The 18,240-nt window shown below is 43.9% G+C and overlaps 2 protein-coding genes across 2 annotated transcripts in view; one reads left to right on the top strand and one right to left on the bottom strand.

Annotated features, from left to right (window-relative positions):
* Positions 1 to 18,240, top strand: part of LOC135549518 (gamma-aminobutyric acid type B receptor subunit 1-like) — a 332,207-nt gene that overhangs the window by 11,531 nt on the left and 302,436 nt on the right. Inside the window, exon 2 of the mRNA XM_064979532.1 lies at positions 16,596 to 16,679. Coding sequence (XP_064835604.1) covers positions 16,604 to 16,679 — 76 coding nt within the window. The 5' untranslated portion in view covers positions 16,596 to 16,603. The remainder of the gene's footprint in view (positions 1 to 16,595; positions 16,680 to 18,240) is intronic.
* On the bottom strand, positions 12,068 to 14,109 carry LOC135549003 (histidine-rich glycoprotein-like). The gene is made up of 3 exons (XM_064979075.1): positions 13,983 to 14,109; positions 13,600 to 13,676; positions 12,068 to 12,862 (listed from the first exon to the last, which is right to left on the bottom strand). Exons 1-3 carry the CDS (start codon positions 14,107 to 14,109, stop codon positions 12,068 to 12,070), a joined length of 999 nt encoding a protein of 332 aa, XP_064835147.1.

Raw genomic sequence — 18,240 nt, 5'->3', positions numbered from 1 at the left:
ATGGGCTTGCTGTCTCTCTCTCTCTGACACTATTCTGTCTCTCTCTACGGGCTGGCTGTCTCTCTCTACGGGATGGCTGGCTCTCTCTACGGGCTGGCTGGCTCTCTCTATGGGCTGGCTGTCTCTCTCTCTCTGACACTATTCTGTCTCTCTCTACGGGATGGCTGGCTCTCTCTACGGGCTGGCTGGCTCTCTCTACGGGCTGGCTGTCTCTCTCTCTCTGACACTACTCTGCCTCTGTGTTTATGCTGCAGTTTTTTTTGCCCTCTGTTCTCCCTCCCTTCTTAGAATATCTTCTCTTTCTCCTCTCTCTGTATTCAGCCCCCTCTCTCTCTCTCTCTCTCTCTCTCTCCTCTCTCTCTCTCTCTCTCTCTCTCTCTCTCTCTCCCTTCATCCTCTCTCATCCTCACTCTGTATTCAGCTTCCCTCTGTCTCTCTCCTTCTGTCTCGTTATCCCTCTCTCTTTGCCCCCCCTTCTCTATCTTTGATCTTTACTAGAGTTTATCTCAGCAGGCCTCAGTGGTGTGTCTGTCTGTCTCAGTGTGAGTCCCTCCCTCCCTCCCTCCCTCCCTCCCTCCCTCCCTCCCTCCCTCCCTCCCTCCCTCCCTCCCTCCCTCCCTCCCTCAGCAGGCCTCAGTGGTGTCTGTGTGTCTCAGTGTGAGATCCACCATGCTCTCTCTCTCTCTCTCTCTCTCTCTCTCTCTGTGTGTTGGCTCTCTAAAACACTGTAATGAACTAGCCTTTTCTTTCATGCCTCCCTCCCTCTCTCCATCTCTGTGTGTGTGGTTGCCTCCCTCCCTATATCCACCTTCTTTCTTCCCTCCCTTCCTCCACCTTCTTTCTTCCCTCCCTCCCTCCACCTTCTTTCTTCCCTCCCTCCCTCCATCTTCTTTCCTCCCTCCCTCCCTCCCTCCCTCCCTCCCTCCCTCCCTCCCTCCCTCCCTCCCTCCCTCCCTCCCTCCCTCCCTCCCTCCCTCCTGTTCTTTATCTCGGGGTGGCAGTGTAGCCTAGTGGTTAGAGCATTGGACTAGTAACCGAAAGGTTGCAAGTTCAAATCCCCAACCTGACAAGGTACAAAATCAGTCGTTCTGCCCCTGAACAGGCAGTTAACCCACTGTTCCAAGGCCGTCATTGAAAATAAGAATATGTTCTTAACTGACTTGCCTAGTAAAATAAAGGTAAAAAAAAAATCTCACTCACTTTTTTGCTCTCTTCCATTCTCTCCCCTCTTTCTTTTACATCTTTTGAATGTCAAATTGGGAGAGAAGAATTGCATTACAATAGTCACTAGTGCAGGGTTACATTGTCTTTCTGTCCCATTACAATGAGCATTAGTGCAGAGTTCAGTAGATCACTAGCTCAGCCCACATGAAAAAAATACCACATTTTACTATAGAATACTTTAGAATTCTGCATTAAACTGTAGTATACTATAGAATACTATACTACACACTGTAGTATACCTTACTTACTATAGAATGTTGTAGTATACTGTAGAATACTATAGTAAAATGCTACAGTATTAGCAAAAACACTACACTCTTTTTTTTAACTATAGTAAATATTACAGTTTAATTTGCATACACCCTGCTCATTCCCCTCCCCCATATTCCAATTGGTGCCAACCGTAACTGAGAAACTTACATACGAAGTATAGACCATATATTGTGTTCCTTAGAGGTTATAGAAAGGAGTAGAAGCTCAGATCTATCTGTTCAGCCTCCAGTCCTACCTACCTACCTACCCACCCACCTACCTACCTACCTACCTACCTACAGTACCCACCTTCCTACCTATAGGTTTTGAAAAATGTGCTCTTTTAGTATTTCTCCGCTAGTTTTCATGAAGGAGAATTCCTGCAATTCTATGTCAAATATAATAAAACAAAACACTATAGTAAATACTACAGTCTGCAAAAACATTACATTAATTACCATAGTAGATAGGACAGTTTTCTTTTACTATGGTATTTATACTATAGTTAACATTAAATGCTCCAATGTAATGTTTCTGCAGACTTATTCAAGGAAAGAGTCACCCATTTTGGATGTTATGTTTTTGTGCATCGCCGAGCGACGTTCTGTCGTTTCCCTGGGGTCGTTTCCCTGGGGTCGTTTCCCTGGGGTCGTTTCCCTGGGGTCGTTTCCATGGGGTCGTTTCCCTGGGGTCGTTTCCCTGGGGTCGTTTCCATGGGGTCGTTTCCCTGGGGTCGTTTCCCTGGGGTCGTTTCCATGGGGTCGTTTCCCTGGGGTCGTTTCCATGTGTATCTGAGCCGTTGCCGGTCGTACAGTAGTCGGCTGGTACGACGTAACGTTGTGATAAAGTCTCTCTCCACTACACTGGAAGTTAATACGACGTTTAGATGGTGAAAACGTCTATCTACCGACCTCATCCCCCATGTTGTTTTTATTGACTATTTCTGCTCTTTTGCACACCAGGACTTCTACTTGCACATCTATCACATCTATCACTATCACTCCAGTGTTAATTTGCTAAATTGTAAAGCTAGCTACTTCACATGCTGATATTGACTTTGGTATTATTGTGTGTATCTATGTTTGCTAGGTAGATACCTAGCTAGCTAGCTTCACATGCTGATATTGACTTTGATATTATTGTGTGTATCTGTTTGCTAGGTAGATACCTAGCTAGCTAGCTTCACATGCTGATATTGACTTTGGTATTATTGTGTGTATCTATGTTTGCTAGGTAGATACCTAGCTAGCTAGCTTCACATGCTGATATTGACTTTGGTATTATTGTGTGTATCTGTTTGCTAGGTAGATACCTAGCTAGCTAGCTTCACATGCTGATATTGACTTTGGTATTAATGTGTGTATCTATGTTTGCTAGGTAGATACCTAGCTAGCTAGCTTCACATGCTGATATTGACTTTGGTATTATTGTGTGTATCTATGTTTGCTAGGTAGATACCTAGCTAGCTAGCTTCACATGCTGATATTGACTTTGGTATTATTGTGTGTATCTGTTTGCTAGGTAGATACCTAGCTAGCTAGCTTCACATGCTGATATTGACTTTGGTATTAATGTGTGTATCTATGTTTGCTAGGTAGATACCTAGCTAGCTAGCTTCACATGCTGATATTGACTTTGGTATTATTGTGTGTATCTGTTTGCTAGGTAGATAGCTAGCGAGCCCACAGAGATAGCATTGCTTTTTTTTTTTGTAGTGGACTTGAACTGCAACAGATTTCCACAACAATTTTCACATTGCTACCAACCTTTATTATAATGACAAATTAAAATATTTTTCTCACATATTAGTGTTATTTAACACTGTAAATTATAGGATTTAGTGCTTTTGGGTGGGTTTTTCCTTTTGTCCGCAAAAACACTACAGTTGATACTACAGTAAAGTTGAATACAATTTATACTATAGTATTTTTTTATGTGGGAGGGTTCAATAGAAGTGGCGGGCTTTCAAATGTCACACACTTAAATCAAATCAAATGTATTTGTCACGTGCTTCCGAAACAACAAGTTTAGACTAACCGTGAAATGCAGAGTAAAAAAAATGGAAATAGTGACTCGAATAAATACACAGTGAATAACAATGGCAAGTAAAAATAATATGGCTATGTACAGGGAGTACTAGTACCGAGTCAGGGTGCAAGATAATTAAGGCAGCTAGCACATTTGGTTGCTTGGATGTTGTGGGAATGTCCGTTTTTGGTTTCCCATTGGTTCTGGGAATGAAGCCATACCTTTTTTTTTATTTTTAAAACACACTGAGAATGGAAGTGAACATTTTTCCTGTTCTGGGAATGTACATTTTTTTTAGGTTGCAGAGAGGGTTCTGATAACGTTTTACTCTGGTTCCAGGGAGGTTCTGAGAACGTTTTACTCTGGTTCCAGGGAGGTTCTGAGAACGTTTTACTCTGGTTCCAGGGAGGTTCTGAGAACGTTTTACTATGGTTCCAGGGAGGTTCTGAGAACGTTTTACTATGGTTCCAGGGAGGTTCTGAGAACGTTTTACTCTGGTTCCAGGGAGGTTCTAAGAACAGAGTAAAACGGTTCCAGGGAGGTTCTGAGAACGTTTTACTCTGGTTCCAGGGAGGTTCTGAGAACGTTTTACTATGGTTCCAGGGAGGTTCTGAGAACGTTTTACTCTGGTTCCAGGGAGGTTCTGAGAACGTTTTACTCTGGTTCCAGGGAGGTTCTGAGAACGTTTTACTATGGTTCCAGGGAGGTTCTGAGAACGTTTTACTATGGTTCCAGGGAGGTTCTGAGAACGTTTTACTCTGGTTCCAGGGAGGTTCTAAGAACAGAGTAAAACGGTTCCAGGGAGGTTCTGAGAACGTTTTACTCTGGTTCCAGGGAGGTTCTGAGAACGTTTTACTCTGGTTCCAGGGAGGTTCTGAGAACGTTTTACTATGGTTCCAGGGAGGTTCTGAGAACGTTTTACTCTGGTTCCAGGGAGGTTCTGAGAACGTTTTACTATGGTTCCAGGGAGGTTCTGAGAACGTTTTACTCTGGTTCCAGGGAGGTTCTGAGAACGTTTTACTCTGGTTCCAGGAAGGTTCTGAGAACGTTTTACTCTGGTTCCAGGGAGGTTCTGAGAACGTTTTACTCTGGTTCCAGGGAGGTTCTGAGAACGTTTTACTCTGGTTCCAGGGAGATTCTGAGAACGCTTTACTATGGTTCCAGGGAGGTTACCTGGAACCATAGTAGAACGTTACCAATATCAAACGAATTGGAAAACGTTCCTAGAACATTACCTCAATTGAAATGAAATGTAACCACGTTTGAACTTTTATTTTTTATTGTTCTTGGTAATGAAATACCAAGAAAACAACTTCCTTTAATGTGCTGAGAATGTTCCAAAGCCAAGCAACTGTCCTACACCATTACCAGAAAGTTGTGGGAAGGTGGATGCAAAATAATCATAGGACAACCAACCGCTCTCACCAAGCAACAAGAAACATGGCTTGGGGATAGAAGCTGTGCAGGATCCTGTTGGTTCCAGACTTGGTGCACTGGTACCACCTTCCGTATGGGAGCAGAGAGAACATTCGATGCCTTGGGTGGCTGGTGTCATTTTCAACATATTTTTTGGGGCCTTCCTCTAACACCGCCTGGTACAGAGGTCCTGGATGGTGGGAGCTCTGCCCAAGTGATGTACTTGGTTGTACTCGCCACCCTTTGTAGCGCTTTGCGGTTGGGTGCCTTGCAGTTGCCGTAACAAGCGGTGAAGCAGCCAGGGGCATGCTCGCCCCACCGTTTCCTGTAGTCCAAGATTAGCTCTTTTTGTCTTTCTGACATTGAGGGAGAGGTTGTTTCCTGGCACCACACTGCCAGGTCTCTGACCTCCTTCTGTAGGCTGCCCTTATCGTCGTCGGTGATCAGTCCTACCACTGTCGTGTCGTCAGCACATTTGATGACGGTGTTGGAATCGTACGCACACACCCATGAGGGGACTGTGTTAGTCGTGTTGTAGTGTGGTGGTAGTGTAGTCGTGTGGTAGTGTGTTGGTGTGGCACTGTAGTAGTGTGTTGGTGTAGTAGTGTACTGTGGTGGTAGTTTAGTAGTGTGGTATTGAGGTAGTTTAGTATGGGAGTGTAGTGGTGTAGTGTGGTAGTTTAGTAGTGTATTGTGGTAGTGTAGTGGTGTAGTTTGGTGGTAGTGTGTGTAGTTTGGTGGTAGTGTAGTCGTGTGGTACTGTGTTGGTGTGGTACTGTAGTAGTGTGTTGGTGTAGTGTAGAGTAGTAGTGTACTGTGGTAGTAGTGTGGTACTGTAGTAGTGTGTTGGTGTAGTAGTGTGGTATTGAGGTAGTTTAGTATTGGAGTGTAGTGGTGTAGTGTGGTAGTTTAGTAGTGTATTGTGGTAGTGTAGTGTGTGTGGTATTGTGGTAGTGTAGTGATGTAGTAGTTTGGTAGTGTGTGTATGCGTTAAGGCTTTGTCTTTGTGTTTCTGTGCCAATGTGTTTTTGTATCTCCACACGCAATTGTGTGTGTCTCTCCCCTCTGTCTTTCTATGAAGGCACCGTGGGCAGACATGAGAGTCAAATCTAAAATTATTATTGACTGGATAATATGTTAGATCCCCGTCCTGCCTCTTCCCCTTTCATCCTTTGACATCTAGTCACACACTAAACAGCCGCTTCCTCCCACAGTTCAGACCTCCCCTGTGAGTCTGTCGAATTAGCACTGACGTCTCTCAGATTTTTCACAGAATCTCAGAGAATTATCCGCAGTGAGGGAAGGAAGATGTTTCGGCAAGAAAGCAGGTTAAATGGTTTTCAGTATCTAGCAGACTGTCTTTGTTCATAGCCTTTTTGAAGTTGTCCCACTGGGCACACACTGGTTGAATCAACATTGTTTCCACCTCATCTCAATGAAATTTACATTGAATCAACGTGAAATAGATGTTGAATTGACATCTGACATCTGTGCCCAGTGGGATATGTCTTTGTTACTCATTGTTGAAACTGTTTTCATGCATTGGATTGATTTATCATTGAAGTAGTCCTTGTATTTCTCCTTTGACAACATACTGTAAGTGTTCAGAGTTTTCTTTAATGTGTGTTTGTGTGTGTGTGTGTGTGTACATCATTGTGGCTGTGTGTGATGTGTGTTGGTGTGCCCGCACACTTTGTGTGTGTGTGCACGCTGTGTGTGTGTGTGTGTACATCATTGTGTGTGTGTTTGTGCATGTTTAGGTGTGTGTGTTGGTGTGCCCGCACACTTTGTGTGTGTGTGCACGCTGTGTGTGTGTGTGTGTGTACATCATTGTGTGTGTGTGTTTGTGCATGTTTGGCCTGTGTGTGTGTGTGTGTGTGCGCGCACGCTGTGTGTGTGTGTATATCAACTGTGCATGTGTCCTGTATATCTAACACTTGAGCGGAGAACTGTTGACTGATATGTGGTCCGTTTTCCTCATTGCTGCCCAGTGAAAGGGAAAAATGTATTTTCACAGTAAACTGGAGGAGACAAATTGTCACAATGGGTTAAATGATGAGAAATGTGAAACCTGTCAGGGAGACATGAATGGTTGCCAAGCAACAGAATCAGGCAGCTTTCAGCTTTGGTTCCAGTGAACTGAAGAAACGGCTCTCCTTCTACTGTGTCCATGTCCTGACTGTCACCTGTCAGCTTGAATATGTATGGAGGAGCAAAAGGTGTGTGTGTGTGTGTGTGTGTGTGTGTGTGTGTGTGTGTGTGTGTGAACGGATAGTGGCTATGTCTGCTAATGTCTGGTTACTACTTTGTCTCTGTGTCTGAGAGAGAGAGATGTGGAATAGTGAGAGAGAAAAATAGTTCCAAATTGTTCTTCCTAATAGAAGCTAGCTAGCTAACTCAAAAACAGGACATTAACAACCCAATAGAAAAGACAAGAGAAGGACAGAAGACAAAAGGACATCAAAGTCAAACAGTTCTCTAAAGACACTAGAGACAATAATACAAGAAACCTTAAGGTAGAATTCTATTGCAACATTGTTGCCAACATCCCCAGCATTACTATGGAAAACGTTTACCAGATATCCACACGGAGAAGGCTAAGAAAAGTTTTTACGTTTTGATGATGGGACAGATCCATCAATGCTTGTTTGCAGATCTTACCAGTTGCGAAACGAGAACAAGTGTAATATTTAATTTTAAAAAAACGAGGCCACATTTTACAAAAGGGTTATTTGAAACCATTCCCCTTTCACAAAAAAAAAGACAGACATTTCTGAAGAAGCTGATCAGGGCAACACATGCACAGCAATGGAATATACAGCAATGGAACGGTATTCATACAAGGCAATGATACAAGCCTTCAGGCTTTTGAAAATGTGTTTGCTACCCTAAAAGCAGAAGCTGAGCTCATCTCAGTAGCTGAAGAACAAGTAAAGGAGGGAGATTATGGAGAAAAGTAGGCTTCAACAGTCTCTGTGACCCAACAAGAAGCCCTCAGTGTCCCTCGACCTACCTCACCTGCAGCAGACAGAGCCAAGGACATGCCCACAACACCAAGAACACGTAGTTTATACGGGTAGTAGGGGGCTACACTACCACAGAGGTAAATACCTGCTACAGTATATACTGATGATTTGGTTCTTATATCACCAACCAAAGAAGGTCTTCAATAGAACCTTAACATTCTAGAGCAATATTTCCATAATTGGGCCCCTCAAAACTAAAATCATGATTTCCCACCCCAAAAAAGAGATGTCAGGAACAAAGAATGACTCATACCTTGGTATGACCATATCTACATCGGGACATTTTTTAAAATGGCAGTGAATGCACTCGAAGAAAAAGCCCGCAGAGCATTGTATTCGATAGACATGAAATTATTAAAAAAAATTAACATCCCAATTAGGATTTGTAAGAAAATACTTGGCAGCATAATCCTACCAATAGCTCTTTACGGAAGTGAAGTTTGGAGGCCGATCAATAAACTGGAATTTAAAATGTGGGACAAACATCCAATTGAAGCCCTACATGCAGAAGTCCAAAGAAATACACCAACTAATGCATGTAGGGCAGAATTAGTTATTGAGAATGCATTGGCAGAGAAAATACAACAAAAAAATCATACCAATTTTGGCTACAACTAAATTCAAGTCCAAATTCAAGTCTCCAGTTTAAAGCACTTCAAACCCAAGAGCTGAGTCTAGAAACAAGCCCTCTCAGACAGCTGTTGTTGGACCTATCCAACCAACAAAATCATGAACCAATCAAAGCACTCATATTTACGACATTGGAAAAACAAAAAAAAATCTCAAAGCCGACTAAATTGCTATCTGACCCTAGACAGAGAATATGAATTGACAGATTATCTCCACTCTATCAGAGAGATCATGCAGAGACATATCCTTACCAAGAACAGGCTGAGTGACCACCTCTTGGCAATACAAACCGGCAGACATAAAAAGACATGGCTACCCAAAGAGGAGCGTGTACTGCATGTGGCTATTGCACTACGGGGGGAGGGTGGGGGTGGTAGAGACAGAGATACACTTTCTCTTCTACTGTGAGAAATATTCCTCACCAAGAGATTCATTATTTGCATAAATTAATACATGTATTTCAAGTTGTATCTTATTAAACCCAGAGGAAAAACTAAAAATACTCAACAGCTCATTTTGCAGCCAAATATGTCCCTGAAACAGCCTGAGAGACACTGAATAATAACTGCATAGTAATAATTATTATTTTCTTCTTATTGTGGTGATTACTCCAAATAGTAGTAGTATGGGTAGTAGGGGTGGTAATAACAGTAGTAGTATGGGGAGTAGGGGTGGTAATAACAGTAGTAGTATGGGTAGTAGGGGTGGTAATAACAGTAGTAGTACAGGTAGTAGGGGTGGTAATAACAGTAGTAGTATGGTTAGTAGGGGTGGTAATAACAGTAGTAGTATGGGTAGTAGGGGTGGTAATAACAGTAGTAGTATGGGTAGTAGGGGTGGTAATAACAGTAGTAGTATGGGTAGTAGGGGTGGTAATAACAGTAGTAGTATGGGTAGTAGGGGTGGTAATAACAGTAGTAGTATGGGTAGTAGGGGTGGTAATAACAGTAGTAGTATGGGTAGTAGGGGTGGTAATAACAGTAGTAGTATGGGTGGTAGGGGTGGTAATAACAGTAGTAGTATGGGTAGTAGGGGTGGTAATAACAGTAGTAGTATGGGTAGTAGGGGTGGTAATAACAGTAGTAGTATGGGTAGTAGGGGTGGTAATAACAGTAGTAGTATGGGTAGTAGGGGTGGTAATAACAGTAGTAGTATGGGTAGTAGGGGTGGTAATAACAGTAGTAGTATGGGGAGTAGGGGTGGTAATAACAGTAGTAGTATGGGTAGTAGGGGTGGTAATAACAGTAGTAGTATGGGTAGTAGGGGTGGTAATAACAGTAGTAGTATGGGTAGTAGGGGTGGTAATAACAGTAGTAGTATGGGTAGTAGGGGTGGTAATAACAGTAGTAGTATGGGTAGTAGGGGTGGTAATAACAGTAGTAGTTTAGTGGTAGTAGGGGTGGTAATAACAGTAGTAGTAGGGGTGGTAATAACAGTAGTAGTATGGGTAGTAGGGGTGGTAATAACAGTAGTAGTATGGGTAGTAGGGGTGGTAATAACAGTAGTAGTATGGGTAGTAGGGGTGGTAATAACAGTAGTAGTATGGGTAGTAGGGGTGGTAATAACAGTAGTAGTATGGGTAGTAGGGGTGGTAATAACAGTAGTAGTATGGGTAGTAGGGGTGGTAATAACAGTAGTAGTATGGGTAGTAGGGGTGGTAATAACAGTAGTAGTTTAGTGGTAGTAGGGGTGGTAATAACAGTAGTAGTTTAGGGGCAGTAGGGGAGATAATAACAGTAGTAGTTTAGTGGTAGTAGGGGCGGTAATAACAGTAGTAGTACAGGTAGTAGGGGTGGTAATAACAGTAGTAGTAGGGGTGATAATAACAGTAGTAGTTTAGTGGTAGTAGGGGTGGTAATAACAGTAGTAGTTTATACGGGTAGTAGGTAGTGGTGGGAATGGTGGTAGTAGTTGTAATGGTGGTAGTAGTAGTTGTTATGGTTGTAGTCGTGGTAATGGTAATGGTCGTAGTGGTAGTGATAATGGTGGTAGTTGTAATGGTAATGGTAGTAGTGGTAGTGATAATGGTGGTAGTTGTAATGGTAGTATTTGTAATGGTAATGGTAGTAGTGGTAGTGATAATGGTGGTAGTGGTAGTGATAATAGTAGTTGTAATGGTGGTAGTAGTTGTAATTGTGGTACTAGCGGTAATTGTACTAGAGGTAATTGTGGTAGCAGTAATGATAGTGGTTGTAGCGGTAGTGGTGGTAGCGGTAATGGTGGTCGTGGTAATGATAGTAGCGGTAATGGTAGCGGTAATTGTAATGGCGGTAATGGTAGTGGTAGTAACGGCCATGGTGGTAGCGGTAATGATAGTAACGGTAATGGTGGTAGTGGTAATAAAGCTAGAAGAAGTGGTAATGGTGGTAGCGTTAGTGGTGGTGGTAATGGTGGTAGCGGTAATGGTTGTGGAAGTGATGGTGGTAGTGGTAATGGTAGTAGCGGTAATGGTAATAGTGGTAATGGTAGTGGTAGTAGCGGTAATGGTAGTGGTAGTAGCGGCCATGGTGGTAGCGGTATTGATAGTAGCGGTAATGGTAGTAGCGGTCATGGTAGTAGCGGTAATGGTGGTGCTGGTAGTAGTAATAGTGGTAATGGTAGTGATAGTAACGGTAATGGTAGTGTTAGTAGCGGTAGTGGTGGTAGCGGTAATTGTGGTAGTGGTAATGGTGGTAGCGGTAATGGTGGTAATGGTAGTGGTGGTAGTAGTAGTAGTGGTAATGGTAGTGGTAGTAGCGGGAATGGTGGTAGCGGTAATGGTAGTGGTAGTAGCGGTAATGGTAGTGGTGGTAGCGGTAGTGGTGGTAGCGGTATTGGTAGTGGTGGTAGCGGTAATGGTGGTAGCGGTAATGGTAGTCATAGTAGCTGTAATGGTAGTGGTGGTAGTGGTAATAGAAGTAGTAGTAGTGATAAAGCTAGAAGTCCTAGTAATGGTGGTAGCGGTAATGGTAATGGTAGTAGCAGTAATGGTGGTAGCGGTAATGATAGTAGCGGTAATGGTAGTGGTACTAGCAGTAATGGTGGTAGCGGTAATGGCAGTGGTAGTGGTAGTAGCGGTAGTGGTGGTAGCGGTAATGGTAGTAGTGGTAGTGGTAGTAGAGGTAGTGGTGGTAGCGGTAATGGTAGTAGTGGTAGTGGTAGTAGCGGTAATGGTAGTAGTGGTAGTGGTAGTAGCGGTAATGGTTGTGGTAGTAGAGGTAATGGTAGTCGTGGTAGTGGTAGTAGCGGTAATGGTAGTCGTAGTAGCGGTTATGGTAGTGGTGGTAGTGGTAAAAGAGGTAGTAGTAGTGATAAAGCTAGAAGTCCTAGTACTGGTGGTAGCGGTAGTGGTAGTAGTGGTAGTGGTAGTAGTGGTAGTGGTAGTAGTGGTAGTGGTAGTAGTGGTAGTGGTAGTAGCGGTAGTGGTAGTAGCGGTACTGGTAGTCGTAGTAGCGGTAATGGTAGTGGTGGTAGTGGTAATAGAGGTAGTAGTAGTGATAAAGCTAGAAGTCTTAGTAATGGTGGTAGCGGTAATGGTAGTAGCGGTAGTAGCGGTAATGGTGGTAGTGGTAGTGGTGGTAGCGGTAATAGTGGTAGCGGTAATGGTAGTGGTAGTAGCGGTAATGGCGGTAGCGGTAATGGTGGTAGCGGTAATGGTAGTGGTAGTAGCGGTAGCGGTAATGTCGGTAGCGGTAGTGGTAGTAGCGGTAGCGGTGGTAGCGGTAATGGTAGTGGTAGTAGCGGTAATAGTGGTAGCGGTAATGGTAGTGGTAGTAGCGGTAATGGCGGTAGCGGTAATGGCGGTAGCGGTAGTAGCGGTAGTAGCGGTAATGGCGGTAGCGGTAATGGTGGTAGCGGTAATGGTAGTGGTAGTAGCGGTAGCGGTGGTAGCGGTAATGGTAGTAGTGGTAGTGGTAGTAGCGGTAATGGCGGTAGCGGTAATGGTGGTAGCGGTAATGGTAGTGGTAGTAGCGGTAGCGGTGGTAGCGGTAATGGTAGTAGTGGTAGTGGTAGTAGCGGTAATGGTAGTGGTAGTAGCGGTAATGGCGGTAGCGGTAATGTCGGTAGCGGTAGTGGTAGTGGTAGTAGCGGTAATGGCGGTAGCGGTAATGGTGGTAGCGGTAATGGTAGTGGTAGTAGCGGTAATGGCGGTAGCGGTAATGGTAGTGGTAGTAGCGGTAATGGCGGTAGCGGTAATGGCGGTAGCGGTAATAGTGGTAGCGGTAGTGGTAATGGTAGTAGCGGTAATAGTGGTAGCGGTAATGGTAGTGGTGGTAGCGGTAGTGGTGGTAGTAGTAGTGATAAAGCTAGAAGTAGTAGTAATGGTAGTAGTGATAATGGTAGTAGTGATAATGGTAGTAGTGATAACGGTGGTAGTGGTAATGGTAGTATCTGTAATGGCAGTAGCGGTAATGGTAGTGGTGGTAGCGGTAGTGGTGGTAGTAGTAGTGATAAAGCTAGAAGTAGTAGTAATGGTAGTAGTGATAATGGTAGAAGTAGTGATAATGGTTGCAGTGATAATGGTAGTAGTGATAATGATAGTAGTGGTAATGGTGGTAGTGGTAGTGGTAGTCGATATATTATTGTCCCTATTTATTATTATATTTTCCTAGTATTATTCACTGCTACCATTTTATTTTGGGTTATTTATATATTTTATTTACATCTATAATATATATATTTTTTAATAGCACTGTTCAATATTATTATTCATTATTTGATAATTATGTATATTTTATACATTGTTGCAGTGGCAGTATTTATGCAATGTTTTTCATGCCAATAAAGCAATTTACATGAGAGAGAGAGAGAGAGAGAGAGAGAGAGAGAGAGAGAGAGAGAGAGAGAGAGAGAGAGAGAGAGAGAGAGAGAGAGAGAGAGAGAGAGAGAGAGAGAGAGAGAGAGAGAGAGAGAGAGAGAGAGAGAGAGAGAGAGAGAGAGAGAGAGAGAGAGAGAGAGAGAGTTGACTTCGGTGGTGTATTTGAGTCTTTAATTGTGTCAGTCCTTTTGTTGGGCTGGGCAACGCTTAACAAAACACTTTTACATTCACTCTCTTATACCTCCACTTCTCCGCTTTCATCGAGACCATGTCCCAAAATGCCACCTTATTCCCTATGGGCCCTGGTCAAAAGTATAAAGAATTGGTGTGTCATTGGAGACGCAGCCTCCCCCTCAAAAGCACTGGATGAAGTGCACCTAAATAGGCCTGCGCTCGCTGGCTGGCTCTCTCGCTGGCTGGCTCTCTGACTGGCTGGCTGTCTGGCTGACTGGCTGGTTCTCTGACTGACTGGCTGGTTCTCTGGCTGGCCGGCACTCTGGCTGGCTGTCTGTCTGGCCTACTCTCTGGCTATCTCTCTGGCTGGCTGGCTAGCTGGTTCTCTGGCTGGCTGGCTGGCTCTCTGGCTGGCTCTCTGGCTAGCTGGTCACCCTGCTGGTCTCCCTGCTCTCTGGCTCTCTGGCTCTCTGGCTCTCTGGCTGGCTCTCTGGCTAGCTGGTCACCCTGCTGGTCTCCCTGCTCTCTGGTTCTCTGGCTCGCTGGCTCGCTGGCTCGCATGGCTGGCACCATGCAAAGCAAGCAAGCGTTAGTGGTGCATTGATATATTGCTAATTTAGCCCTATTTCAGACTAGGGCTGGGTCGATGCCTTCGTATATACTGGGCTGGTGGTGAGTCACTGGGCGGTAAGCAGTAAGGAATAGGACCAGCATACTATTCAGATCATTCAAACTAATGAAATGACAGGGAATGGGACTGGTATTGGGACTGGGAACGAGATTGGGTCTGGGACTGGTACTGGGTCTGAGTCTGGGTCTGGGAACAGGCCTGGGACTGGGTCTGGGAACGGGAACAGGCCTGGGACTGGGTCTGGGAACAGGAATGGGTCTGAGACTGGGTCTGGGAACAGGACTGGGACTGGGAACGGGTCTGGGACTGTGAACGGGTTTGGGTCTGGGACTGGGAACGGATCTGGGAACGGGTCTGGGTCTGGGAACAGGACTGGGTCTGGGAACGGGTCTGGGTCTGGGAATTATTTTTTTTGTTTTTGTTTCACTTTTATTTAACCAGGTAGGCTAGTTGAGAACAAGTTCTCATTTACAACTGCGACCTGGCCAAGATGGTCAACACAACAGAAAAATCTGTATACAGTGTGTGCAAATGTAGTAAGGAGGTAAGGCAATAAATAGGCCATGGTGGCGAAAAAAATACAATTTAGCAATTAACACTGGAGTGATAAATGTGCAAGTAGAGATATTGGGGTGCAAAGGAGCAAAAAAATAAATAACAATATGGGGGATGAGTTAGTTGGGTGGGTTATTTACAGATGGGCTGTGTACAGGTGCAATGATTGGTAAGCTGCTCTGACAGCTGATGCTTAAAGTTAGTGAGGGAGATATCAGACTCCAGCTTTAGTGATTTTTGCAATTCGATCCAGTCATTGGCAGCAGAGAACTGGAAGGAAAGACAACCAAAGAAGGAGTTGGCTTTGGGATGACCAGTGAAATATACCTGCTGGAGCGCGTGCTATGGGTGGGTGCTGCTATGGTGACCAGTGAGTTGAGATAAGGCGGAGCTTTACCGTGCAAAGAGTTATAGATGACCTGGAGCCAGTGGGTTTGGCGACGAATATGAAGCTAGGGCCAGCCAACGAGATAATTCAGGTCGCAGTGGTGGGTAGTATATGGGGCTTTGGTGACAAAACGGATGGCACTGTGATAGACTGCATCCAATTTGCTGAGTAGAATGTTGTTGGCTATTTTGTAAATGACATCCCCGAAGTCAAGGATCGGTCGGATAGTCAGTTTTACGAGGGTATGTTTGGCAGCATGAGTGAAGAATGCTTTGTTGCGAAATAGGAAGCCGATTCTAGACTTAATTGTGGATTGGAGATGCTAAATGTGAGTCTGGAAGGAGAGTTTACAGTCTAACCAGACACCTAGAATATGTGGACAACTACAAATACCTAAGTCAGAATTGTCCAGTGTAGTGATGCTAGACGGGCAGGCAGGTGCGGGCAGCGATCTGTTGAAGAGCATGTATTTAGATTTACTTGCTTTTAGGAGCAGTTGGTGGCCACGGAAGGAGTGTTGTATGGCATTGAATCTCGTCTGGAGGTTAGTTAACACAGTGTCCAAAGAAGGGCCAGAAGTATACAGAATGGTGTCGTCTGCGTAGAGGTGGATCAGAGAATCACTGGCAGCTAGAGCGACATCATTGACGAATAAAGAGAAATGAGTTGGCCCGAGAATTGAACCCTGTGGCACCCCCATCGAAACTTGCCAGAGGCCCGTAAAACAGGTGACTGGCATTGGGATTTGGGAATGGGAATGGGACTGGCGCTGGGTTGATGCCTGCCCATACACTGGGTATCTTGGTTAACTCAGAACTAAAATCTTGGGTAATTTGTCAGATGCTCGTATTCTGTCCGCGAGAGTTTAGGTAAGTGGTGACTGGACAGTCACTACAGTAGGTTGTAGTAGTGGAGGAAATGGACTGGCACCATACTACTGATGCCATTCAAACTAATGAAATAACAGAGACAGAGACAACGACTGCAGTTAGATGGAACACCCACCAAGGTTCTTTGTTCATTAGTGATTATATATATATATATATATATGTAAAATCTAGCTCTCTTTTAATATACTTCACCATCTCTCCCTCTCTCTCTCTCTCTCCCTCCTCTCTTTCTCTATCTGTCTCCCCCCTCTGAATTTGTGGGAATGTTTGTTGCTATCTGAGTTGTTGTTGCTATCTCTCTCCCTCTCATCTCTGTCGGTCTCTCTCTCTCTCTCTCTCTCTCTCTCTCTCTCTCTCTCTCGCTTTCTCTCTCCCCGCATGGAGAATTCTCTCTCAAATCCTTTCTCTCTCTTCTCTCTCTCTCTGCCATATTCTCTCTCTCTTCCATTCTCCCTCCCTTTCTTTCTCTTACCTTCCACCTCTTGGTCTCTCTCTGTCTCTTTGTATTATCCATCTTCAATGTAATGCTCTCTCTCCTCCACCCGTTCTTAATATCTCTCCACCTCCCCTCTTCTTTCCGCAGGTGGAGGGATGGCCCTGTCATTACTTAGTTTAATTGTCTTGGTGTTCCCCTTCCTCACGGTGGCCAAACACAATACAACTGCGGGTAATGAATTTTTGCTTTCATTTAAATGTGTGTCTTTGACGTGTGTGTGTGAGTGACTGTGTGTGTGTTTGTATGTGTGTGTGTGTATGCATGGTATTGCATCTCTGCAATGGTCGAAGGTACTCCCTCTGTTTTGATGGCTTAGTTTGCATGTATTGGTATTGTTCATATGTATGGACTCCTTTGTCATCAACCAGATCAGTCAGCATATTGACCACTGTGACTGCTCCTGAGACCACCTCGGTGTCCCAAATGACACCCTATTCACATAGTGCACTACTTTTGTTCAGAGTCCTATGTAGGGAGTAGGGTGCCATTTGGGATGTAGAGTATTACCAGAGACAGCCAGATAGCCAGCCACCATTTCAAGCCACTTCCAACAGTGAAGGCATGGCAGGCCAGACTAAACCCCAGAGTTAAAAACCAATCGACCAGAAACGAAAGAGCGGTGCCATAACACGAATGGACATTTGCTGTGATCATCCGCCTCTTGTTATCACATGTTAAGGTGTTATGACACTAAAGCTCGCAGGCAGAATATCTTGTTATACATTCTGTTACATACCCTGTTATATACCCCCTGTTGTATACTGTTATATACCCCCTGTTGTATACTGTTATATACCCCCTGTTATATACTGTTTTACACCCCCTGTTATATACTGTTTTACACCCCCTGTTATATACTGTTGCATACCCCCTGTTATATACTGTTATATACCCTGTTATATACTGTTATACACCCCCTGTTATATACTGTTTTACACCCCCTGTTATATACTGTTATATACCCCCTGTTATATACTGTTTTACACCCCCTGTTATATACTGTTATACACCCCCTGTTATATACTGTTTTACACCCCCTGTTATATACTGTTGCATACCCCCTGTTATATACTGTTATACACCCCCTGTTATATACTGTTATACACCCCCTGTTATATGCTGTTTTACACCCCCTGTTATATACTGTTGCATACCCCCTGTTATATACTGTTATACACCCCCTGTTATATACTGTTATACACCCCCTGTTATATACTGTTTTACACCCCCTGTTATATACTGTTGCATACCCCCTGTTATATACTGTTATATACCCCCTGTTATATACTGTTTTACACCCCCTGTTATATACTGTTATATACCCCCTGTTATATACTGTTATATACCCTGTTATATACTGTTATACACCCCCTGTTATATACTGTTATACACCCCCTGTTATATACTGTTATATACCCCCTGTTATATACTGTTTTACACCCCCTGTTATATACTGTTATATACCCTGTTATATACTGTTATACACCCCCTGTTATATACTGTTATATACCCTGTTATATACTGTTATATACCCCCTGTTATATACTGTTATATACCCCCTGTTATATACTGTTATATACCCCCTGTTATATACTGTTTTACACCCCCTGTTATATACTGTTATACACCCCCTGTTATATACTGTTATATACCCCCTGTTATATACTGTTATATACCCCCTGTTATATACTGTTATATACCCCCTGTTATATACTGTTTTACACCCCCTGTT

The sequence above is a fragment of the Oncorhynchus masou genome, chromosome 12, assembly GCF_036934945.1.
Source record: "Oncorhynchus masou masou isolate Uvic2021 chromosome 12, UVic_Omas_1.1, whole genome shotgun sequence".
Taxonomy (NCBI): Eukaryota; Metazoa; Chordata; class Actinopteri; order Salmoniformes; family Salmonidae; genus Oncorhynchus; species Oncorhynchus masou.
Note: the sequence above shows the minus strand (reverse complement) of the source record. Positions and strands in the feature narration are given on the sequence as shown.

Bases quoted from the DNA above. Each gene is read 5' to 3' on its own strand.
- LOC135549003 (XM_064979075.1), bottom strand. From the start codon at position 14,109: ATGCGAGCCAGCGAGCCAGCGAGCCAGAGAACCAGAGAGCAGGGAGAC. The intron at 13,677-13,982 runs GTGACCAGCTAG...ACTTTTGACCAG, and splicing joins AGAGCAGGGAGACCAGCAGG to GGCCCATAGGGAATAAGGTG. The intron at 12,863-13,599 runs GTAAAAGTGTTT...TACTACTTCTAG, and splicing joins GGAGGTATAAGAGAGTGAAT to CTTTATCACTACTACTACCA.